At 37.0% G+C, this 26,948-nt stretch overlaps 1 protein-coding gene across 2 annotated transcripts in view; it reads left to right on the top strand.

The window, feature by feature from the left end:
- LOC137265353 (receptor expression-enhancing protein 1-like) overlaps window positions 1-26,948 on the top strand; it is a 74,329-nt gene that overhangs the window by 32,756 nt on the left and 14,625 nt on the right. For both annotated transcript variants that reach the window (XM_067800741.1, XM_067800742.1), the window contains exons 3-6: window positions 18,206-18,282; window positions 24,278-24,398; window positions 26,029-26,142; window positions 26,603-26,726. In XM_067800741.1, the coding sequence (XP_067656842.1) occupies window positions 18,206-18,282; window positions 24,278-24,398; window positions 26,029-26,142; window positions 26,603-26,726 (436 nt within the window). The remainder of the gene's footprint in view (window positions 1-18,205; window positions 18,283-24,277; window positions 24,399-26,028; window positions 26,143-26,602; window positions 26,727-26,948) is intronic.

The following is a 26,948-nucleotide window of genomic DNA, read 5'->3' as shown; positions in this document are numbered from 1 at the left end:
TTTAATCACCCAAGATCATCTCCCTGCTGTTTTGCAGGTAGGAGGTCAGATCAACAAGCACAGTTCGTGGAAGGAGTGTCTTTTTAAGTTGTTGTTGGAGGTGATTTCAGTGCACAGAAAATAGACTTTAATATAATGGAAGAAATTAATTTACAATGTATGTATATAGATTTTTGTACACTGAGGAGAAGTTGTTTAAAGAACACTTGTGTAAATGCATGTACATTCCAAAGAAGTTTAAAATAGGTTGGTACAGATGCTTGTACATTGTAAACAAATGGATCCAAATATAATGATATTAATTGAAAGATTAAACCTTGCCTGATTTAATGAGATAAATTTCCTTTTTGAAAAATGTGAAATGATTATACAAAATTTACCACCATTTGATGGGCTAGCTGTAGTATGACACTGGCTTGTCATCATTGTGGAAACGGGATTTGATTTCTCATATGCGTAGGTATTATATATAGTTAGTTCTTGATTTTTTCATCATGAGATCAATGGAGCATTACTAAACTAAAATCTTGGCTTGAACCTATTTTACAGATAATAAAGATTACAGTAAAATAAATAAAATATCATGAAAAGGAGTCCAGAAACATTCCCTGAAGCTGTGGAAATCTAGACTTTCTATACTTGCAAGGACTTTCTTTGACGTATCTGCTGCAGGGTCAGTATGACAGACGAGGACAGTACTTACATTGCATGAACCAATATTCCTTCACTCACACACTGACATTTACACTAAGCATATAAACCATATTAGTCTACTTACTATAGCATGGCTCTTGACATAATTTTTATGTTAATGACATATATTATTAGCTGATTTTACTAAGCCAAGTAGAATTTACAGGACTCAGCTTTATGCTCAGCTAAAGTTTGTTCTTTGTGAGAATATCATTCATCATCACAGTTGGAATTTGAGTACCATTCTTAATCTATGAATGAAATTCATGGTTACAGATTTTATCACCATTTAATCATTTATACAATACATAAATTGTAGTTTTCACAGTATGCCTAGATTGCTAAATACACTTTTCGATCGTGAAATGAGGTACTAATGTTCTTTGATCAATAGGTTGACCTTTGTACGTCAAGTTCGTTTCCTGAGTGGGATCACCATGTAGAACTTCTTTTGTAGTAAATCTATATATAGATGGCCTGATATGCTCTGATAGATCTACATAGTGGGGAAATCAATATGGAAGAGTCAAAACATGTCCACCTCAGTGCAGTGGAAAACTCTTGCTCCCTTGGGGATGGGATCAGTTGTTGAGTACAGTAGAGCATTGTATTCTTTGAAAGCAGAGCTGGTATTTGTCAAAGCATGTTCATATCTGTTAGTGACAGCCGAATGACTTGTTTGGAAAGCACACTCAACGATAGTCGTTAGTAACCAGCCTCTGTAGTAGTTTGTAGGTAGTGGCAAGTGGAGTTGGTTTGTTGTGATGACCTCAGTTTATGTTCTTGAGTGAGTGTAGTTTTACGTCACTTAGAGCAATATTTCCTGAAATATCATGCGGGGGACACCAGAAATAGGTTTCACACATTTTATCCATGTGGGAAATTTAACCTGGGTTCGCAACGTGACAAGCAACCCCACAGCTCCAGGTATCCTGGAAGGGTATGAGTTCTGATTCACTTGTATGCTTGTACACATAGAGTAGGCAAAACCCAGTACTCCGTAAAATATGCTCTAATAGTATTATCATCTTATAGTATTTTATCTAATTGTACTGTAATCCCAGAACACATTCAGCCATACATTAATATCATGTTTACGACAATTGTTTTTCAACATTCATAAAAATGTAACACTTTGGAAAATCACATTTCACTCCCCAGTGACAGGTGACATATTTATGCAAGGATTGCTAGTGAAAACAGTGATCTTAATTAACACACGGCATGTATTCCTTGTTAAAACTAACACTCTATTTCATCACAATAATATGGGCAAGATTTTCATATCAGTAGTCATTGATTGATAATTCTTCCATTCTCATGTTTCCAATTATCAATCATTGATAGCTATCCCTAGGGACTAGACTGTTGGACTGTCAACCACTGATTTCATGATAAAATCCTACAAAAACCATGCATATGGTTAGTTGGTGTGAACGTTTAAACTTCCTAGACTGGTAGGATAATATTAATAATATGAGAGAATGGAATGGAACTTTGCACTAGGCACAAACACAGGTGAACTGAATGCTTTTTATGAAAGTGAAAATGCTATGTAATTTCTACCACTCAGAGCTGAACCTTAAGGTTGTCAATGAACTAATTAAAAAATCATTTTTTTACATATTCTTGGTTCTTGTTTAAGAAATTGTGCAAAGGTCATTTGTACTGTAAATCATACATTTGTTCCTGTGAACCATATTGTCATTAAGTGCATCTGCCGTGCATTTCGAACATGCCATATGCACCAGTTTTTTCTTGATGTTTTGATTCGTCAATTTATGTCGTCACATTCCAGATATCTAGACCAGCATCCACATCTCTTTCAGTTGAATCACTCTGATTTTAATCAGCAAACTGATATCATTTATGATGATTAATTTTCTTCAGTGCATTTCCCAATGAGTTCATTGCACCCATGGATTGTCCACATGGAGAAATCAATAGCACAGAGGGCAAGGGGATTCAGAAACTCTTTGGTTGAGCTTCATGTTGGGTTGATGCAATTATCTGGTGGCATTTGTGGTCAGACTGATGCAGCATCAGCTGGCCATTATGTGACACTACAAGATGCCAGCACAGCAGCAGCAGCCTCTTATCCCAAATGAATTGCACTTCCACCGAAATCAGATTCTGTGGTGGTCACTTCTTTCCTGAGATCGGCAGCTGTCATATGGAAAACTAATGCCTCTGAATTACCTCTCCGCAAAACACAACATTTTAGGTGTTGACTTTATTCGCCACAGGTCCATCTTAGAGATTTGAATAGTTTTGGGACAGGAATGTTTCCACTCAATTACAGGTCCATGTTTTAACTTGCAACGTGGTATGATTCTCGGTAGACTTTGTTCGTAGCATACTGACTAGTATCCTTGAGTCTTGGTTTACTATACTTTGGTCCTTAGACTAAAACAATAAAGTCACGTACATCAGTAGATTTTGGTATATTGGTATACTGTCTAGTATCCTTGGGTCTTACCAATAAATCCAAAAGAATGTTTACAATTCTCTGGCTTGAATTTAATTGTCAAAGTCATAGACATCGCAATATGGCTGACATACAAGCATTTTATACAAATTCTGAATTTTATATGGACCCTATGGGTGTCTTATATATGTATTTGTACATCTGTCTGTGTTAGACACAGTATTGTAAATAATATATGTTAACATTTTCCTGCTTTGTACCAGAGTAAAAGGATACACAATAACTGTAGCATTGCAATGTGTGATAAATAAAAGTACAGACTAAGTATTTTGCTTCCCATTAGAGGCGACTATGCTTGTCATAAGAGACAACTAACGGGATTGGGTGGTCAGGTTCACTGACTTGGGTGGAACGTTGTTGGTTCCCAATTGGGCAGATCGATGCTCATGCTGTTGATCACAGGTCTAGACTCAATTAATTTGAATACTGCTTAGTGCGGAGTAAAGCTAGGTTTACTTACTCCCTCAGTGTATCAAGGTGTGTATTGCTTCTTTACAAGAATATCAAGATGTCTATTGCATCTTGACCAATGTATCAAGATGTGTATCTGGATATGTATGTGGACTTCTGTATCTTTCAGTTGTACATGAGAGGCAGTATGTATGTGAACTCTGTCATGAATTAGATAATGGAGTGTTAAGACTCATTCACCTCCACATAAATGCTATAAAGGATGCAGATTCTGACTCCGGCTTTCATGCATGATTGTTTTTATACTGTATTCATATCCACTGTATTCAAGCATTCATTAAAAAATATATAATTTCCTGAAATAACCAGTTCAGAAATAAAAATTTAGGAAAATTTCAGTTCTGATGTATGTAAATTATTCATTTTTCCATCTGCTGCATGTCAGCTTGCAGAAGCATTTATTAAATAGAATTTATATGTTTCACGTGTGCACTTTCTTATCAAGGCATTCATGTTTAAATATTTATCTGAAAACCAGTTTGATGTCAATTTGAATGCCCGCAAGGAAATGCAAACAAATATTGAATAAATTGTGTATAAAATTCGGGAACCTTTGAAGAGAAGCTCTGAAGCATTTATGCCTTGTGCACAAATTCATTTTATGTAAAAAGGTCAAATGGGAAGGTCCGTGAGAACAAAATTCATCTTCTAGAAAAGCTGATGGGAGAAGAGTGAATCGATAGACATGTTTTGTTGTAAGACAAGGGATGTGTACCGTACTCAGAAATCAATTGGACCTGACCCAGTTTCTAATTGACTGTTCTGGCTGGTGTAAAGATTTCCTACAGGGTAGGTTCTAACATCAAACAGAACAAAACAATGGTGGAAGTACCTATGCCTAGAAGATGTAGCCTAGTATAGAATTTCTAATTATCAGTTTTGTAACCCAAGAAAGCAAGGTAAATATTAGCATGTTTGCTATACCTAAAGCACTGTCAAACAGCATGTGTACTGGTGATTTCCTCAGACTTTGTACAGGACACATCAGGGAGCCTTTTGAAACCTACAGCTCAAAGACAAATGCCATGTTGACTGGATATTTCATCTTTACTGGTCTGGCGTTGTTTATGAATGAATTAATTCAGAGAAATCCATGATTAGTTTGAACCAATACCTGTGGACAGATATTGTTCGTGTTAAATGTGTCTGTTTTCTATTTTATAAAATACACATGGCGGATATTTTATATTTAGATTCTGTTACTAATGAAGCTGCTGGTTCACTTTCTGGTGTGCTATTTTGATGGTAATAAAAAAACAATTTATGTGCCTAAATTGATTTTTTGATATGCTTCTGGCATTTGGCGACCGAAATAAATGTTATGTAACTCCTTTATTACGGAATATTGGATCAATTTTTCTTAAACTAGTATTGACAGTTTGGCATTAAACCAGAAAAATATTATCAGAACATGCTTAGTTTACTCGGAAATATTGAAGCGTATTTCTAGAACTTGAAAAGATAGTTCCCAATACTTTCACCAGACATGGTTTTATTGAAGACTCTTCAGTATAACTGTTTCGGACAGGATTTGGTAAAAAAGATGCTTTGATAGATCAAATAGGTAGATTCAGAAATCAGAATGGAAATTGGAAGGGACTGATACAAAAAAAATATTTTTCAATAAATTTCAAAACATGTTATGAAAAGATCCTGTTTTTGTTGTTAAAACAGTTAACTGATTAAACGTTTCCCTTTTGTGAAAATAAGGGCATGATATAGCTTTGCCTTTAGTGAATAAATGGTAAATTAAATTGAAACAGTTCCCTTGGATAATAAAAGTGCAGTAATGCGAAATAATTTCCATTACAACTACAGAGTACTTTCTAAGTAATATGAATTACTGGTGAATACCTTGCCTGAGTATAGTGGAATATTCACGAGCATTGATTGCCAGTATAGATTAATGAAGGTTCAAGAATAATTGCAGCAGCTGTACTATAACAGCAGGACATCAGCAGCCCTGGAGACCCATCCCAGTAATTGCATCTTTGGCAGTACTGCTGTTTTCAGCTGCGTTTGAGCTCTAGCAAATGAAGCAAGGTCTTAATGACACATAAACTTGAGCCCAGATTATGAGTCTACTTTTGAACACAAATAATTGATGGTGACATTATCAGAATTGGGAGATACACTTTTGTCTGGTTTGTTGTATTTGTAGACAGTGTAGGAATATAGTGTTTTCACATAAGTGGGATTTGTGCAGTGCAGTATATTCTGAGTTGTTTGTTAATGTTAGTGTGTTGCAGATTACTAACTGAGCTGGACTGTAATGTTGAAAGTATTTTTTTACGTGAATGGTTGAGTCAAATTGCTGTATGGCAAACTGCCATATTCCAGCTTTATCTCTTCAGTCTGTAGATGTGGACAATTCAAAATATTGGAGCAGAATCAACAATCATTACAGCACAGCACATATATAGACCAATACTTAGTTGCTGAATTTATATCATTTTGATAGTAACAAACAAACTCATAGAAACTGAAAAGGAGACCCCGGGAATCCAGAGATTCAGAACCTTAGGAAATCTAGACTTGCTTCATTTCGGGCTTTAGCATTGCAGGGAGGGCTTAGCAGTGGGGAAAGAAATGTGGTTCAGGAACTGTGAGACAGACAACCCAACCCACGTTGTCAGGTCGCAGACCCTGACATCGAAGAGTCAGTTTAGTTTTCTCTATTTCCAACAGTGTGACTTCGCTGGACACCTGTTTTGACCAGGCCCAACGTTGATGTTTGAGGTTTATGCAACTGGATTAAGTCAGTATCAGGGCAGTGATCGATTCCCTTTTAGGTTAGTGCAGTTAGAGCATGTCGTTATCTCCCTGCCGGCTGTTTTATGTCTGGCATTGCTGGGAACAGTTTGAAGCTATTAGTCTTTGGGGTCTTTTGCACAGACAACCACTGGCTTTAGGAAATGGAGAAGTTGATGAATTCCCATCCTCATGATCAGATGAAGGAATTAACCGTGATCTTACAGTTGCCTAAATAGTGATAACATTGAACGCTCCTATCAGTTTAAACATTCTCTCCATAGTGTTGGAAAGTGACAAGTCCTTAGTCCTGTACCTTTAGTTCATAAAGATATTTCCTGGCTACAAAAAATTCTTTGCAGTGTTATAGTGTAAGTTTTTTATGCACAGTCAGTCGTTTTCTGTGTTAGTTATCTAGCAGATTTACTAAAGATTGGTTTTTGACAAATGGGCTATAACATTTGTCCTATGAATGGTTTTGGTTGTTGTCTACGTCAGCTTCAGATTGATGTACTTACATATTATCAAACTATGCAATGCCTCTAAAGGAAACAGTTTAAGATGTGGTTGATATTCCCATTAGATGATATTCCAAATCCCAGTGGAATCACCCCATAATGTATTGTCTAAATTTGATTGAAAAAGCAATTCTTTATATGACATAGCTCTTTTTGAAAGGGAGCCTGTGCCTTAGGAAACTGATTAGTGTTGTATTTCGTGTTGCAAACTAGACTACACCCAAATGCTGACATGTTATGCAGCCTGAAATGAATGCAGTGTTTTTTGCCTTGTTTAACAAAAAGAGCTGTGAAAAGCTCTTCATCTTGAAAGGTGGATGTATGTTGTGGAGGGTTCAGATTTCCTAGTCTGACGGCTTCAGCACCAGCATAACAAAACAGTCAGGTAATAAGTCACGTCTCATCATTTCTCACTAATCTCTCCTGGAATTCCACTCATTGTACTCAACACAGCTGACGCCAGTCTAAAAAGATGGTCTACTATCTAGGTCAAGGGGCTATCTCAAAAGTAATTCAGGAATTTCCAAATCCCGTTCAAGTGATCAGAGTCTTATAAGCTGCACTAAACAATGGCATGAATGAATGTCCTTTTCAAAGTATGTTTTGTTATTTGATGTGCATCCTTTCATTAGAAATGACTTTTTAGATTTAATAGCTGTATTGATTTTGAAATGGCCCCCCTTGTTCTGGCTACTGCCCAACAGGAGTTCAGACTATCACAGAGATATGTGTGACAGATACAGCTTCACAAGAGGCTTTGATGTGGCCTCCTTCTTACACTGTATGTAGCCAGCATCTTGTTCTTCCTCCTCCTCTTCAGCTGCTGACACTTCCACCAGGATGTGTTGCATGCATGTACATCCTAATCAAGATCACAGTACACTGAACTGCAGCTCCAGCTCTGAAATGTTTCCCTGGAGACTAGTAAACACTAGGTATTGTTGAGTCTGTGATCTTTCAAATGGAAAGGGTTCTTGAAAATGTTCAGAATTGTTCAATATTTTTGTCATCCCTTTCACAGGCATTCAGAATCAGAAAATTGAGTAACTGATTCTTGAATGTATTTTGTTAATGAGAAGACTTGCCCTTTCTCTGAAAGCTACCAATCTCTACCAATGCCAGATTTGAAAAAGATGTATCTGTAAACTAGTTACAAAGCTATTACAGTTTAAAATTCAATCTCAGCTTGCCTCCAATTTAAATTTCAAAATGCAGCCTCTCCGCTTCTGTTGCCAACCAACAAGGCTTGAAAAAATATTTTTAAGGTTAGGTGGAAATTGTGTTAAGTTACAATAACATGAGTATTCCAAAACAAATTTTAAAAATGGAAATATTAATGCTAATGATCTTATTTTTACTTGCAGCATATTCCAGTTTGGTAATACATTAGTATGTGTAGTTACGATGGCTTTGATCTACAGCGAAAGCCTGATTCACTTAGTTCCGATGACCACCGAGCTTAAAATCTCCTATTTATAACTAGCCATTTTTTGCTTTGCACTTTCAAGATTGGAGTAGGATTTCAAGAGATGGAATAAGATTTTATAGTGATTTGGACTTTCTTTGATGTGTCAAATTAGTTTTGAATGTTGCCGTAAGTTCTTAACCTTTCTCATGTTTTTGTGACTGAGCAGAGACTGTAATTGCAGTTGGCACTGGTGGTTGCGTGTAACATTTTCACAAGATATTAATCAAAGCTGGTACTTGTCCTTGAATATATCTTGTCCTACTTTGATGTTTATGATTGGCTAAATTTTATTTCGAATTGTTCTTCAAGTAAACAGCTAATTTGAAATCTTCAAAGTTTGTGAAAAGAATTTCATACAGAAATGTGTGAATAAAGTTCGAGAATTAAATATTTCTACAGAGAAAAATCATTGTTGTATCATGGATTTCCTGTTTCTTCATAAAGTGGTACAATATGCCATTGTGGAAAAAAACAGGATGCAATGCAATGCATTATTCTTTTGAGACTATTGATTGATAGGTTTAATAGGATCAGTAGAATAATACAAGCTGTCTACATGATTCCTGAGGTGTCAGCTGAGACTGAAATTGAAGGCAGCTTGTGCAAGTTGCTGGTTTGTCTTAGTGCAACAAGTTAAGTAATGCCATCCCATGGAGGGTAAAAATATGAACAGGTGCCCTTTGGCAAGATAACTAGAACATTTCTTGACTGAATCTGGAATGAGTATGATCATGGGAATTAAAATTACAAATATTTAATGAAATTGCTGAAGTTGAAGATTATAAATGATTTCTATAAATCTTTTTTGAACTTTGTAACTTACATACAGTGCTATTTGTAGCTAAACACCAGTACAGTGAGGGTCCCACTTCAAAATATCACAAGCTATGCTACAAGGATCAATTCCATTCTGCAAATCTCACATAAACAACAAACTAGTTCCAAGTGAAAACATTCTCATGAACATTTTTCTAAATATTCAATTCTAGTGATCACAAATAATGAATTCATGAATGGATGTGTTTTGATTCACCGAACATGTGACAAGTGATGTCCTGAACCTAAAGCCAGCCATAGCTTTGCAGCTTGTTAGTTTTTAGCATGTTTCCAAATGCTATTACAGGAACCAGTGAAGATGAGTATTGGGTGGTGCCTTATTATTGCACATTATATTTACATTTTACAATTTGTCCTTAATAGATGAAAAATGATTGCTCTGATATTATAACTGAGCCTGTGCTGAGTTTGTGACAGACAGTATAATCTGTGACACCTGTGACACATTATGAGCAGTGGCACATCTGTCATCTATTAATAATTTCATATTTCAGTGCTGATACTATTGCAATGGAACCTGGTGTGTCTCTAACAATGCTTAAAAGTGCATATATTAGAATATTTTCTTCCCTTAAGTGGACAGAATAGACAGAATAGGATGTACAGTGTCTCTTTGCCTGATGCCACTCTTCAAACATTGTACAGGTGATTAGGTTTACAGGATGAGAGTACATCCTGAATTACTATAGTGCTCCCACACCCCTATAATTGGTATCATGTCTCCCCACTCCCTCTTTTCCTCCCGGAGTCCTCCCCTGTTGTCACTCAGGTTGTGCAGATCAGTGCTTATGCTGTTGATCTCTGGATTGTCAGGTCCAGTCTAGATTATTTATAGACCGCCACCATACAGCTGGAATAGCTGCCTCTCTATTCTTGTTCAGACCATTTCAGTCAAGTTAAAGTTTGCCAACATGCAGATTTTCTCTTCTCTTTCCTTATTCTTCTTTCCACCCCTTCTCTGCACACACATTCAAATCAGCAGCCAACTCATCCTTCAGCCGCAGCAGCTCATCTTTCTTCATTTTTCAGTGTCACTCCCCTTATTTAATTCTGTCATCATCTTTGTTTCCCTCAACTCACTACAATCACCTCAAGCCCACTCAGTGTTCCCTACATACTGGCACCTCCTCCCCTCCTCTCAACTACCCACTGGTCATCCAGAACCTGGTGTAACATCACCTCAATCAATACTGGTGTGTCCCCAAGCTGATGCAATATTGCTCCATGTTATTATCTGAAACAGTCTGCGCCATCTGCTGTGGCATTAACCCACTTTCTGGTTCCTTATTACCTTTGTTTTCATTCCATATTTGTTCATGCTTCACTTAATTCATTACAACAGGCAATCCAGGAACGTGGAAAATTGCTCCTGGTCCCCTATCAGATGCATTGATTTTTGGCTAGTTTTTCACGTGTTCGAGTTCAGATTCACCTTGTTGGATGTAATTGTATTTCCTTGTAAAAACACTTCAGTGTAGTAATTAGTGAGAATAACCTGGGTCAGGATATTAGAAGATACTGTCATGTGTTTGGAATTGTTAGTTTGATATCTGAGCTGTTTGAGGGGCAAATATTGGCGGCGATGCTTTTTGTTATGTTCTATGTTGGTTGGTTGATTTTAAGCTTTCAAGGACTGTCTTGACGTGAAAAGACTGTGGTGTGATTCTGTATGAAGGTTCAATTTGATTCTGTATTAGGGTTCAGTATGAGAATTTCATGTTTTGGTGATAAGGCTGTAATATAGGTTGGTGTTTCAAACATGTCTTCCTCACTTACCTCACCAAATATACAGATGGAAATATTTGTGTGTTGGGTGTCCAAGGTGGCGAAATAGATCAGGTAGACAGACATGAGGCTGATTTCATGTACCCTAACTGCATGGTGGGCTCATGTTATCAAGCATTGGTTTGTCTCATCCAGATTATTTACAGAGCCATCGCATGTCGGAATGCACCATATACAACAGTGCATAAATTAAACAGACTCTTGAAGTAAGAGACAAGTTGATGTTCCTCTTGACTAAAATACACTGTCAGCAACTACAACAAATGAAGATTTTAAGTACATTATTAACTGACTTCTCAATAAGTTTTATCACACTCATGACAGTTTAGCAATGGTCATATTGTGGTACAGGAATGTTTTGTATTTGTTCTGTGTAAGAAATATTGCTTCAGTCCCATCTAAACACATCAACTGGCATTTTAAGGTGCTATGAATGTCAAGACCAGTGTTCATTCAGTATAAGCTGGCATTGTGGCCAGTATATCAACACAATCCACCAGATTGCCACAACATGATATTATGCTCCATGTGGCTCTTTTTGTGAGCTGAACAACTGCTCATTCACACATCTTTGCAACCATGTGTGAGTTTATAATCACACATCTATGCTGTAGAATGGGATCCAATCTCATTATATGACCCTCCAGTATTTATCTTCAGACAGACAGATAAAACTTCATCCTGTCACAACCTGTTTATTCCTGACCTTATTTTGAGAGCAGGTGCGTGCTATTAATATTATGGTGATTGTGGTCAAGTTAGATATGGAAAACAATAATCCACAGCCAACTGCCCAAACCAGTTTGAGACAGGTTTTATATACACCTTACTATCTTCTTCACAGACTGCAATAACCAGATATTTTCAGTGTAAAAACATGGTTGATCAGGGTCTTCTTTGGACTGGTTTTAGGTTTCGAAAAATGTGTTCAAATCCGCATTCTTTTATTTCAATTTCTGACCATGTATGGGATTGTAAATTCAGCAGATGAAAACAGTAAATCAGAAAAATAAACAAAATAAACTGTGTTCATGTATGTAGTTTGTAGAAAATTGTTAATGTTTCTTGACGGAATGCTGTGCAATAACTATGTTATCTTATCTATATGACTGGCTTAATGATGGTATTTTTTTGACGTTTCCCTTGCTGCAGAAGGAACAAGTGCAATGCTAGTTTTCTACGTTGTAAATATGAATGTATGTAAAGTGTATTTGTTTGAGTGTAAATAATCTTGGCAAGTAGGCAGACTGTCAAACAATGCGATGCTTTATGCTGGCAAATTACCAACCCAGTTTGGTGGTTATAATGTGCATGCCAAGTTTCCATCATAACCTCAGTTTGTATACTGTAGTGCTCATAATGTACACTCATAGAATTGATGGATTTGGGCAGTGTTCTAAAAGATGAGATTTATGAGGCTAATTATGTCAAGTTCAGGTTTTGATTTGATTGATCACTACAGGCTTGAGCCATTGATTTTGTACACATGAAACTTCCAGTTCATGTGTCTTGTGGAAGTTTTTGTTTTTTATTCATGTATTCTTCCTTCTTGTTTGTTAAATCCATGTTGGTTGGGGATATATTATTTAATGTGTGTTATTTATTTAGATTATTTGTTTATTATTTCAGCAAATGTAGGTCTTAGTATCAGTGTTATGATTTGGTTGTGGAATAACATGCCTTTGTGTGATTACTAAAGACACTTATCTTACCCCATACATAAGTGTCATTTTCTAACTGGCTAAGCGTTGTTCTGTTATCATTTTTGATGTACCCTTCTGGGAATGCTGAACTCATTTGATACTTTGAGGTAGAAATCCTTTATCTCAAATAACATTGAAACACGTATGATGTACAGAAATTACTGATGTTTTCTGAATGCAAATTGATGGAAGGGAGGTAACTCTAAATATGTTTTCTTTCTATGCAAAATCTAGCGATGGCTCTAAAAAGATTTGTATCTGTGCTGCAAACAGTTCAAAATTAACATTAAGGTGTTAGGTAAGATAAATATGTTGTTCACTTGTCCTTTTGGGCCCATTTCTCGATTTTTGTTGTTGCTGTTGTCCCCTGCCTACATTGGGGGATTACGCAGACACCAGTCAGTTTTGATTACCTTGACCTTATTTTCAAGGTGACAATGACACTTTGGCCACTTTTCAGATTATTGTTAAGGCGTTATCTCATGAACTATTGTACCCAATAATTTCAAATTTGGTGACAGCCTACATTGGGGGATTAAGCAGATACCTGATAGTTTTTGTGACCTTGACCTTATTTTTTAGGTCAATGTTATCAATATTTCATTGTTCTTTAGCAGAAGGGAACATTGCCACATTTTCTTCTTTTTGTTTTATTCAAACAAGGGTACATCAACAACCATGCCCACTCGTGACTAGTGAACACATAATGTAGCATGAAATAAAAACATGATGTACCTGCTGATTATGTACCAGTGCATTTTGCACTGAGATGTCTGCAGTTTTAAGCCACACTCAGCAATATTCCAGTTTTATGGGTGGCGGTCTGAAATAATCAAGTCTTGACAAGGCAGTCTGGTGATCAACAGTATGAGCATCAGTCTGTGCAATTGGGATGTGTGTCAACCAAGTCAACAATCCTGACCACCCAATCCTGTTAGTCACCTCCTACAACAAGTTTGGGTTACTGAAGATCAATTCTGACTCAAACCTTCACTTGTCAAACCACCATGAAATTACAAGAGTTTAATATGGACTGCATTGTAAAACAATGACAGGTACAATGGCAGTATCAATTTTCTCTCTTGAAGAGCTGTTAATTTTGGAGGAATTGACCAACTCCAAAAATGATTATAAGCCCAAATTATGCTCTTTACCAACAAACCAGATGCTAATACCATTTCTGCCTCTCTTGTGGCTCATTCACTGAGCTCATTCAACGTTCTTCCTAGCCCCAAACATAATTGATGATCTGATTAAGCAAGCATTATGCAGTGTTCTGTGGTTTCTACTTCAATACCGTACATGAAAATGTAAATAATCATAACAAGTACTTTAAATTGGTTGCTGAATTTATATGTTTAAACTGTATATGTCCAAAGATGAACAAGTATTGATTGGTTACCCAGTAGAAGTTTTGTCTCTCCAAACAATGGATTGTCTTCCGCTACTTCTGCTACCCTCTAGCCATTAGGCCAGTAGATAAATCATTCTCTTCATAGCTTTGTTGTTTGTTTGATGGTAATGTGGACCTGTAATGGTCTTTCATGAATTTCTGATAGATTTAATGTTTTATTATTCATATTCTGGATGTGAGTGAAAACTACAGGCATTATTCTTTGTAGTTTATGATTTATATTGCATGCAACAGCTGATGTTTAACATTATATTTGTGTTTATGTTCATGCTTTATGTTTTTTGAAAGGGGAAATTGATATGTTATGAACCTGTTATTGTCAGTGTGAGAGACTAGCAGATATTGTAACAATTTATCATTAGCTCAGAGGGAATTATGAATTATGAATTTGCATGTAAGTAACTCCTTTGTCTGAGGCCTCCCATTGGGGTGAGCACTGTTATCATTGATAAAGCAGGGAATTTATCAGGATTTGTGAAACATATTTGACATGGCTCAAAAATAGATCAGTTATTGAAAAACCTATCATGGCTACAGTATTAGATCAGAAGGGTAAAATGTAGACTTGCACAAATCTCAAAATTAATGTTGTAAATGAAAGGTTTAGAAACATTTTACATATAACAGGCTGGCATCTTTAGACTGTCCGATTGTCTAGACTTGTCTCTTTAATGGATAGAATTGCCATACATCCACGGGCTTAGCTTTCAGTACAGCTTGGAGCAAGGCAAGGCTAAACTTCGAAATGTCGCCCTACCTCTGTTATCTATTTATCAGTGAAACTTTGATTCATTTGGCCATGACCTAATTTGAAATGTCACTTGTGATTGGAAGACCTTTATAGGCTTCGGGTGTACCTTTGTAAGCCACCTTGAGCCTCAGCAGCATTGATGCTTGACAATGAGCTTAGTCCTGCGCTTTTGGAAAAATGCTGAGTGTCATTTTCGTAAATTTACCCGAAAGGCAATCATTTTTTAAGAATTAACATAAGGGGGTGATGTCAGTGACATTACGCCTGGTGAATAATGATGCATAAAGTTTCCATTGTGTGTTGCCAAGGCGTGTATGTTGGTTGCAGGTGCTGGGGATCATATGGTCATTTTGTGGGGATCTTATGATCATTAGGTTGAGCATCCTGTATGTTGATGCAGAGACCGTATCTCATCACCTGATAGTGCTTCTACCAGATCTAATGTCTTCTTACCTCACAGGGAATCTGGGTTACTGTTGGTCACCAGCAACTTGTGCTGGTCATGTTGGCAATTTGAACACTCTTAACAATAGTGGTTGCAAGATAGGGGGTTGTCTCATAATCATATTAGTTGTTATGTTTTCAGTGATGACATTTTGTGATATTGTGTCAGTTATACATGACCAGTTCCAAAGATCCTCTGAAATGCATGCTTAGTAGAATGTGAATAATTGTTCTACATCATTACATTGAACAGTGAGTTCAATATATCTCCTGGAATGTTTTGATACACTCCCTGTGCATTTGACCTTATCTGATTAGAATGACATTTCCATACAACCTTCTTATTCTTTACATAAATTATGCCAATGTTAGTCATTATCACTTTGCAAAATTACAGATGTATGAGAGCTATTCTTGAATTGGAATTTTTATTGAATTGCTTCTTTTTAAGAGGAATGGTATTTGTGTTTTTATAAACTTATTGGAACCATTTTCAGTCATTTTTACAGTCCAGTTTCAAAATGGTATACGTAAAGGCAGTGAAGGTGTTGCCATGGTGGGCTAATATAATCTTAAACTACGTCTTTCTTGTCAAATTGTTTTGAATGAGAGTGTAGCGAGTGCTTGTAACCTATGTCCGTACAGTATGCACAAGCCCAACTTTTGCCATTATCATTTAGATGAAAAGATTTCACAGGGAGAGGAATAGAAGGACATCATATATTTCAATCTTCAAAGAGGTGCTGCAACATTAGAGAGAGTTGATGTGTAATAAAGTTCTGTCAGGGCCAGGATATGTCTAAAACACGATAAGGGAAGGTGCTGTAATCTCTTCCCTGGAGTGCAGGTGTACACTTCCAGCGATAAGGAAATGGAAATTATTTTAAAATGAAATTTTTCGGCAGAAACCCAACAATGCAGCAGAGGTTTTATGACTTTGTTGATTGTGCTTTTTCATGTCAATGCAGGTGGTAAAAGATGCTGGGAAAGATTTGGAAAGATTTGTGCAGTACTTACCATAAAACTGACAAGCTGGTACTTCCGAAGAAAATAGTAAACCCATATGCATAATAAGATTGTGTTTCAGTTAATGTGAATAACAGACTGGGAAATTCTGAATGAAAGTCGAAGGGCTTATCTTAGAAAGGGTTAAAAATTGTTTTTCTTGAGATGCATTAGCCAAAACTACAAGATCCCCAGCTTGACTGTATTATCAAACAAGACAGACTGACAAATATAGAATTTAATGTAAAGGTCATCAGAGGTAGATCTTTATTGTACAGTAGGTTTCAAACCCTTTTTGTGCTACAGAGATGGAAATAACATAAGCTTTTGTTTTGTATTTTGGTAATGAAATTATTTTAAATTTTCTGTATTTTGTTTTCAAAGATTACATTATAGCATCATATTTTCTTTTTTGAATAATTTGTGCACACTTATTCAGATGCTGAATCGAATTCGTTGTTGATGCACATCATTTGTAGGTTATAGCAGTAGACTTGACAAGACATCTCGGTTATCTATTCAAAATGATAACCAGTCTTGTCTGTGAACTGACAACTGACAAGAGTTGTCCTATAAAACCACTATCCAGTACAGTACCACTACAGTACCTGGCATGACAAAGTGAGGTAACTTTGTTCAGAAGGCTGAATGTATCAGAGGAAAATATAGTCTAAAAAGGTTTTTGCATTGCTTCCGCAAGAACTCAGTTGCAGTCATTTCAATGAAAGTTATATGCATTTTACAGCACTTTGTATATAAGGCTCGAGAGACGTTACAGTGCCATTCTTTATTCCTTGAGATGTCTTTATCCTGACATTCTCACCAGTAATTGTGTCTGAACACACAAGGCAAATGAAGTTAAGGCAGACAGACAGACCCATGTGGCTGGTGTTATGGGCTCAGAATTCATAGTAAGAACAATCTCAAATCCTTCTCCCATAATTGTCACACACGAATGTCAAATTTGTCTTTGAATGGCCCGCAGACAGAGCGATTTATTTATGCTGGGCTTCACTGGAATCCATGATTTCTTGCCTGGGTCTTCTTATTCAGCCTATCTGTGATTTTTGTCAGGTGAGCATGTGGACAGCTATTGGGTCTTGAAAAAATCTTTCGACAAAACGAGCAGTGCCAGTTGATGATTTTTATGCCCTTTGAATGACTGCCCAGCTGCATTATAGAGGTGTGAACATGGAGTCCAATGGACAAGTAGATGATACTCTGAACATTAAACTGTCTTTCGACAACTATAGTGGAGAACTGGACAATTCCTGTCAAATAGGATTACTGCACATGTGGTACGCTGCATGTGTGGATTTGTGTGAATGGTTGCTCACAAGTACCAGGCTGAAATTGAATTAGGGTGCTCCGGCCTGTTTTTTATTTATATTTTTAGATTTTAGATTTTGGCTACATCTAAATGTCAGCTTTTACCATTGGGACATATAAGCTTGCATGACAAATTTGGAACAATGGCAAGGAGTTGATAGTTTGTCACTTTGTCACACTCATAACAATCATCCTTGGTTGTCTGTGTTTATGATCGGTCATGACAATCCTTGGTTTGTCTGATTATGATCAGTCATGACAATCCTTGGTTTGTCTGTGATTATGATCAGTCATGACAATCCTTGGTTTGTCTGTGATTAAATCATGAAGTCATGCTTGATTTGTCTGTGATTATGATCATTCATGACAATCGTTGGTTTGTCTGTGATTATGATCAACCTGGACAATCCTTGGTTTGTCTGTGATTATCATCGGTCATGACAATCCTTGGTTTGTTTGTAGTTATGATTTCTTATTATACTCATGGTTTTCCAAGTTTAACCAGAACTTCTCCTAGCAGCATTATCAAGATTATTTTTGTTTTTCAGGTGAAATGGATGATGTACTGGATTGTGTTTGCTTTGTTCTCGTGTGTGGAAACATTCTCTGATGTGTTCTTATCATGGTGAGTACTGGTAAAGATAGTGATGACATTTAACCCTTGAATTATAACTCAATGTACCTGTGCAGTCAGTGTTTTTACCAGTGACTTTCTATACAAGAAAAATAACCCTTGACTTTAAGTGAATTGTGTGTCTCTGTACCCGGTTGCTCATAACATCGCCCACAAGCCGGTTCCACATCAGTTAAGTGGAGAACAGCTTAAATACGTAAAGTCAAAAAACATTTTTTCATATTCACCCTATTCATAAGATTTCTTCCTTGGAACACACCTGATACTTACTTTTATATCATACTGCTTTTGTGCAATTTGACCAAAATATTTAGAGACCTGTTTTGGGGAAACTGTCCTTTTGAAAATGAAAATGTACAACTTGAAGTATTCTGGCCTAACTTGTAATACTTTCTAATCAACACCACCTCATCTATCCCAGGAACACTTAAGACATTGGGTATTATCTCAGAGTTGTTCCAAAAGTAGTCTCTCAGTATCTAAAATTGTCTGAATTGTTTCCGAAAAATTCCTGTGACTTTCAATGTTTGTTTTTTTCACATGTGATGCTGTCATTGGCAAGATTCTGGTAATGTGTTAAAATTATTTAAAAATGAATCGTAAATGTGGAATATTGTTGATGTTAATATAATTTTGTTGTCATAAAATCATTAGATAGTGATTGAGAAAAGGTGTTTTAATGTTGACTAAGCAAACCGAAGAAGAGAAAAATTCCAGCAGACAGAGTTCATCTTTACTGTAAAGTATCTTGAAAAAATAAAAATTGTATGATTAATTAAATGAAGACAGTCAAAGACAATTTATTCAACATGCATCGTTTGCAAATCAAGGTGTGTAAGACAGTTTATATCAGCTTGGACCCAGTTGACAGATCACTAGCCTTCACCTTGCCTTCAAGATAAAATTGCCATCAAATATGGGTGCAGCCTAACAATGGCCCTTATTACACAAGGAAGTTCTAAGGACAACAAAGACAGACTTGATAAGGACACTTTGACAGGATTCCCCTCAAATAAAGACACAGATACTTACTTAGCTCAGGTTCCTGAACTGACTTAACAATCCGTGCAGAGTATTGCCTTACAGGTAATTATTCCTGGTGTGTTCATGACAGGGAGGGACAGTATCCTGTAGGTAAATGATGTGTTTGGGTTGCTGAATCTGGTCTTCGATCGTACCTCTGTTACATGTTTTGAAATCAGTTGGATGGAGATGTTTCCATAAGATAAATGGGATAGTGGTCAGAGTTCAGAATCATACGCCATGATTCAAAATTGATATTATTTTACACGATATTTGAAAAATTCAGGTTGCTGTAAGATAAATAACATAGTATTCAGTGTTCAGAATTATTCACCAGGATTCGAAATGATATCATTTCACATTTGAAAATCCAGGAAGTATGAATGTGATGATCTTTTATCATTAAATAGAGGGCAGACTTGCAACATGTTATTTAAGTCATCAAAATTTATACTAAATTGTAACAATGAGTGTGAAACTGTGGAGCATCAACCAAAATCATATTGTGAAAAAGTAAAGATTTACAGTGTAATTGGATCCAAATACAAATTCTGCAAGCCTCAAGATATCCATATTCCACTTAGTTTCAGGCGATGTTTTTGTCTAGTTTTAGGATATACAGCTTGTTCCAGAAAAAAAGATGTGTACATTTTGGCCTATTGGCCCTATAACATCAGTTGTGAGCGGTGAAGGAGCCTAGTGGTTAAAAGTATTCACTCATCAAGCTGAAGACCTGAGCTTGATTTTAACTAAACATCAGACAGGAATTTAGCAGAGATAATGGGGATTACATTTTCAAGTTGTACAACATTCCTGTATGCCAGGAAAAACACTTGTTCCTCCACACTGTTAAAGAACTGTTCTCAGTATCTCGATGGTGTACTCAATGTTATGTGACATAATCATTATCCCCTACAAGGCATTTTGCAGGGGTATTAAAATGCGCTCCATCCGCTCATGCACATTTATCTTTTCTGGAGCAGAACTTCAAAACCGTTCTCTATTTCTTCAGCAAGCTTTGCACATAGCTTGGTCCTCTGGTGTACTGGTGCCTTTTGGTAATTTTTGAATTCTGCTTAAAATGTTTTGGTGTTTCCAAGGCAACAAGTTTGACTTAGACTGAAATTGGTGCTGAACTTTTAAATTTCATTGCTCTCCTTCCATTTTTCTGTGTACACACCAAAACATTTGGCATAATCATTACTTCTAGACATGTTCATGAAGGATATTTTGTCGTCATAGGGGATATTGATAACTTTGTCTTCTTGTTAATAATTGGTTCTGTGTAGATGTTGATATAAGTCTGAACAAACAGTTGCTAATGAAAGGGTAATTATACCCTGTTAGTTTGATACGTTAAGGCAAAATTCTTTACATAACATACAAAATTAGTAGATCAAATATAGTGTTGTTGATACTTGCTTTGACTGTCGGTTTTCCACATACTTAAAAAGACTTATACTTGTTTGAGGGGGCAGTGGAGTAGCATGACGGTAACAGTGCTCATCGCTCAGCATGCTTAAGACCTGGTTTCAGTTCCTTGCGCGCCTTCCCAATTGCGCAGATCGATGCTCTTGGTGTTGATCCCCCGATTGTCTGGTCCAGACTTGATTATTTAAAGACCACTGTCATATAGCTGGAATGTTTCTGAATGTGGCGTTAAACAAAACTCACTCACTCTTTATAGGCAGTGCAACTTAAATATACAACAAGGCAGTGATACCTCCACAAAATGTCCTATCGATTGTCTGCCAGTCCCTGTTAGTTTATACAGTGTTAAATTCATTTCAGATTTTAAAGGATGTACATCATATATACAGGCAAAAATACCGAGGGATTTATGTAAATTTTGAAATTCTGAATATTGATCTATTTCTTCACTGACACACTAATAAGCTATACCAAATATAAATACCAAAATACCAATATCCCTAACTTATTTTGTCCAGTATACAATACTTGTTCTCTTGAGCATGTGTTGTGTTGACACCCAAGCATTAGGAGTTACGTATTGTGACACCTCAATCCTTTGCTGAAATGTAGGCCTATCCTTGAGTGTCAGGTAGTTGAGAAGCATGTGTCAGGTGGTGACAACGTCCCACCCTTGTGTCAGTCTGTAGACATGTTAATAGTAGTCTCCTGCATGGACTGGGTCACGTAGACACTGTCGTTCTGTTACAGTGTTGCATTTATCTGCAGTTCTAACCACAAGTTAGTTATCGTTAAGGGGCCTTACCTTCAACAATTTCACTTAGAGATACCTCTTATCGTGCATATCTTAGAAGCCATTCTTTTTCACTTTGAAACCATTCATCTGGCACAGGTTTTTTGTTTGTTGTGTAAAGACGCTGTCAGCAGTAACCTAGTCATGTCATCACGATTGTGTCTCCCATTTCATGGTTCTCGTGTTGGTGGCGTCTATGGCATTATGGAGGCGTTAGAGACCTCTAGTTAAACCGATTTGGTGTCATGCCAATGTACGTCAACGAAGGGTTTGATTCCTTTTAAGTACATTGTGTAAAGCTAGTCTCTCTTCCATGAGATGGCTGGAATATTTCTATATAAACTCGTACTTACTCAGGTTTATTTTTCAATAATTAGTGGCAGTATGTTAGTGGTAGTAGTTACAGCATTGGTTCATAATGTGAATATTTGGGTTCAATTCCTTACATGGGTACAATGTGTGAAGCCCATTTCCAGTGCCCCCTGATATTGCTGGAATAATCCTAAAAGTGGCGTAAAGCCATACTCACTCTCTCATTCACTTTTGAGAATTAATTATAACAGAAACAGGCATGTTCAATCTGTAATGTTCAGCATTAGTAAAATTCAGTGTGGATAGTCATTTTTATAATTGTAATAAAAGTATTTCAGAGACCTGGACTCCGTTACTGGAAGAACAAACTTCAAAGATCCCAGTCACCCAGGTTTTGGTCTTTTTAAAACTTGGTAACAGGAGGGTGAAAGACAGGTGGCTTGTAGTTAGCTGACCTAGAAGGTTAAGCTGTGATGTTAGGTCTTGTCTTCCAGAAGCAAAGAAGATAAGTGCAAATAGAATACCTGGTTTCACTCTTGCTGAACTAGCCTTGAATTATGGAAATATATTTTGTCTGCACTAATGAGTCTGCATAGTCCATAGGCATTGACATACATTTATATCCAAATGTTTTTATGTTTGTGATCAAGTGAGCAAATGATTTTGATGGACTTTGCGAGATAACACGTACCTCATTACAATAAAGATCCTGATTATCGATCATATTTGCTGCCATAATGTTGAAAGCAGATGTAAATGAAAACTGATTGGTCAGTTTGAAAGAATAAAGTTCATGTTTGTACAATCAAACCACAAACTTTCAAGCTACGCCTGCTATCATTGGAACTGGTCTTTTACCACCAGTTATCTCACTTGCCTTGGATAGACGAGTGTATGATGTACACTGTATGACACGACTGCAGGTGTTCCAGTGCAACATGTGGGTTCATACTACACGGGGTGCTTTCATTGCAGCCATGCATGTCAGGCCTGGTTTTGGAGTCATCTGCATTTTCAATAAAACACATGTTACCAAATTGATTCATCATTGAAGACAGCCACTGGGCTGGAACCTACTGTCTCTTCAGGTTTGAATGGATGCACTGATTGTGCATACAGTTATTGTGTATTGCATATTAACATTTGCATATTGATATGTTATTGAATAGGCAAAAATGTGCTGGCTTACATTTGTAGTCTGTCACAGATGAAGTCCCAAGAGCCATACTCTTGTAGAAGCAGAATATTGAACACATCATATTAACAATGTCTGTGTTGATATGAGCCGCCCTTGATATTGCTGAAAACCTCACTCACTCACTCACTCACTCACTCACTCACTCACTCACTCACTCACTCACTCACTCACTCACTCAGGCAGACATATTGCTTGGTTTTTGTCAGCAGCTCAACAGCATTTACAAACGCAATTTAAATGTGGAGTCTCCAGGTTTTGATCTGTTTTACTAAGAAACTTTCCATCGAAATGAACGTGATCATACATGGTCTTGTTCCAGATTTTGTCTGTCTTCTACAACTGTACATTATTGTCACAGGTTTGACAAGGTGGTCCTTTATCGTGTTCCACGTGGTTTACGTGGTTTAATTGTGAATGTCATCTTATAAGGGTCTACTGGTTGTTGTATCTGACCTGACTGATAAGGATCAAAGTACTGCAACAGTGTGGCTTGTAGCTCATGCAGCCAACCACCAGTATGAGAGACAGTCAGACCTTCTTCGTCCTTGTACCTTGTCAAATGATATTTGGTCACTCAGCATGAATGCTACAACCAGTGTTGACTTATGCAGAGTCTCTGAATATCTACGTCTGAAAGAAACAAAGAGCTCTATTCAAATTGAAAAGGAGACTCAGTAAGATAAGAGATTCGCACAATCACTCAATTCTTCACTTATCTATGCTTGAAGCAGACTAAACACAAGTCTTTGTTTAAGATATACAATCTATCATGCATAAGATCAGTATAACTCTTGGATGTATTTTTTCCTTGTCACCAGTATGATTAAAATGGAAATGAACATTTTAGTAATAAATATAATAACGAGAGTACCGGTACTTATACTGTGGAATACTGCACACCACAAAAGGGTATGATAAAGCGCACAACTTTTTTAGCCTGGATAACCCAAACTGCCTTCTAGGCACTAGAAAATAGTCAAATGACATCCCACTGGGTACCCATTTGCTGCTGGGTGAACAGAGGCTCACTCGGCAATGGTGAGACCACATGAATAACATGTTTTGTTGTGAGGCAGGACTGAAGTCCTTTAAATTCCCAGGAGCCAAGCTGCCAAACACAGTCTGATAATGTTTCTTTGTTGTATAAATCATTTGTTTGTATTATGATAAACTGGAAACCACTTTGCAGGTATTTGTGGAGATGTACAACCAGTTATTTCTGTTTTCAGGCTTCCATTTTATTACGAGGTGAAGATTGTGTTTGTGCTATGGATGCTTTCGCCAATGACAAAGGGATCCAGTTTCCTTTTCAAGAAATTTGTTCATCCACAGCTGGCAAAACGGGAAAAGGTAATCTGGAGATACAGTAAATCTCAGTTTCCATCTAGTATTTAAGGAAATGGCTTCATATTATAAGGTGGACTCAGATAGCATTTTTCAATTGCATCGATAAAAAGCGCTTCAGAAATATTTGTATGTATATCACCTGATGTACCTTTGACAAGAATATTGTTGTCAGTGTTTACACACTTAACATATGTCATATTTGGGATTTCACTTTCTAAGTAAAGTACAGATTCTGGTACTTTTGGGGGTTGAGTCCCATCCGGGATTCGAACCCGCACCCTCAGAGTCAGGCACTTAATCACCAGCCCACAAAGTCAGCCACCACGACTTCCATATATGACATATGTTGCATTTGACCACTTTCTAAATGGCATTGTGTAATCAATGTTTACACAACCTTTCAGAAATATTTTACCTATGAAATAATTTAATGCAATTAAGATTTCATGCAGATTATCGTCAAATTGTATGATCCTTGTTGTATGGGATGTGTTATGATGTTTTGGCTTGAGATAATCATTTGTGCCCATAAGTAAATACGCCTCAACCATCAACCTGAGTCAAGATAATGATTGAAAATGACCCAGCATGTGTACAGTCGGTCAGATTGAGAAGTGAGTTAATTTACCCTGCCATGTTGAGAGCTGGAGTGTTGTGGGTCTGTGAACCTTTCACTTCTTTGAGAGTCACCTCTGACATGCACCCACAATGTCACTTCAGTGCTAAGCACTAAGACTGTTCAGTTCACATGAGATAAACTTTTCAACCGATTACTTGCTTAAAGTACAGGAACAAAGTTTATCTTGTGTGCTGTCAAACCATTGAAGATGGGTTTTAGAATAGGTCTTCACTAACTCAGGCTCTTCTTAAGAAGTTGTTGTTGGGATCGAGTGGTCAGGCTTACTGACTTTGTTTGTTCATGTCATTGTGTCCCAGCAGCGTGGATTGATGCTGATGATGTTAATCACTGGATTGTCTATTCCAGAAACAATTATTGACAGACCGCTGCCATATTACTGGAATATTGCTGAGGGCAGCATAAAACTGAACTCAGTATTCTTGAAAATGAATGAATGTTGTAATTTTGTATCAGTAACAATAACATGTACTATCTTTGCTTTGTGTCATAACTTTTCTCAGTGGATTATGGCAGTGTCTGTTCAAAAGTTCATGAGTTATACCTAAGTCATGAGTATCGATCTACAAGTGAACATACAAACATGTTAGACACTACTGAAAATAATACATCCATCAACAGTCCATTTAGATGTACCATATCTACTCCAAATACATCACGACTAATTGAAAACAGGGACCCTGTATCCCACTGATGTAATTAGTCCTCCTGTTATCAGATGGCTTTGAAAGCCAGACACTCAATCTTCAGAAGCTAAGTGAAGAGTGCAGATAAACTTTGAAGTGTTGTTTCACAATTAGATTACTCCATGTCTGCATCCGGTGCCAAGACCTCAGAGTGATTCTGTCTGACTGATTCTTGAACCGACTCCTCCAGACAGCTGGTGTCACTCCTGCCATTGCAGACTCATTTTAAACATTTACTTATTTGATAAATAAACATGCTGTACCAGACAAGAATATGACAAGTTATGATGATTGATGCTGTCTGTTTCAGGACATCGACGAGTTGATTGTCCAAGCCAGCAAGCAAGGGTATTCCACTCTACTCACCCTTGGAACAAAAGGGTTGCAGCTCGCTTCCAAAACCATCATGCAAGCTACGCTCAGAGTAAGGGCTGTGGTCTAAGGAAGATAACTCTTGATTTTGTGTTGTTAGCTTTTGGTCAAAGGGAGATAAACCTGTATATGATTACAAGTGATACTTGTGTAAGAGATTCGGTTATGAATTGTATTAATGTGAAGGATAGAGATATGATTTGAATATTTTTTTTTTTTTTTCATTTCCAAATGAACTTTTTTTATAAATGAATGATCTCAATATTATTGGGTTGGGTTTTATTTTTTATTTTTCAATTTAATTTTGTAACTAATTACAGGAGACAAGTAACATAATAACAAAACAGAACTTGGTAATGACATTTATGATGTTTCATTGCAAATGTTAATGTTTCAATGTCTTTTTAGACACTTATCAGGTCAGTTTTACAGACTGATGAAAATAAGACTTAAGCACCGATCAGGGAAGCAATGTTCATTCGCTGACTACAGATGGTGTTTGACTGTTTTAGGGTCACGGGAAGCTAGTTGACCACATACGACGGAGCTACAGCACCAGTGACCTGACTGATGATGGTCACTCGTTGGCTCAGAGGCACGTGTTTGAGGAAGAAGAAGAAGATGATGATGAGTTAGGTAAGTCCAGTGCCTGATACAGTGGTGTAACTTCGGTATCTGATACCTTGTTGTCACTGTGGTTAGGGGCCAGGAATGCCAAATTTGAATATCAAATAGCCTCTCTAAAGCTGTACGCACAGTTTGAGGGATTCTTCAGCAGGTACCAATAGCACTAAATGGATGAATTATGTGTGAAGCTGTTGTGTTATGTATAGCAGCACTCAGATATATGTACAAAAA

The sequence above is a fragment of the Haliotis asinina genome, chromosome 15 (assembly GCF_037392515.1).
Source record: "Haliotis asinina isolate JCU_RB_2024 chromosome 15, JCU_Hal_asi_v2, whole genome shotgun sequence".
In the NCBI taxonomy this organism is placed as follows: Eukaryota; Metazoa; Mollusca; class Gastropoda; order Lepetellida; family Haliotidae; genus Haliotis; species Haliotis asinina.
This window is presented reverse-complemented; position numbering and strand designations above follow the sequence as displayed.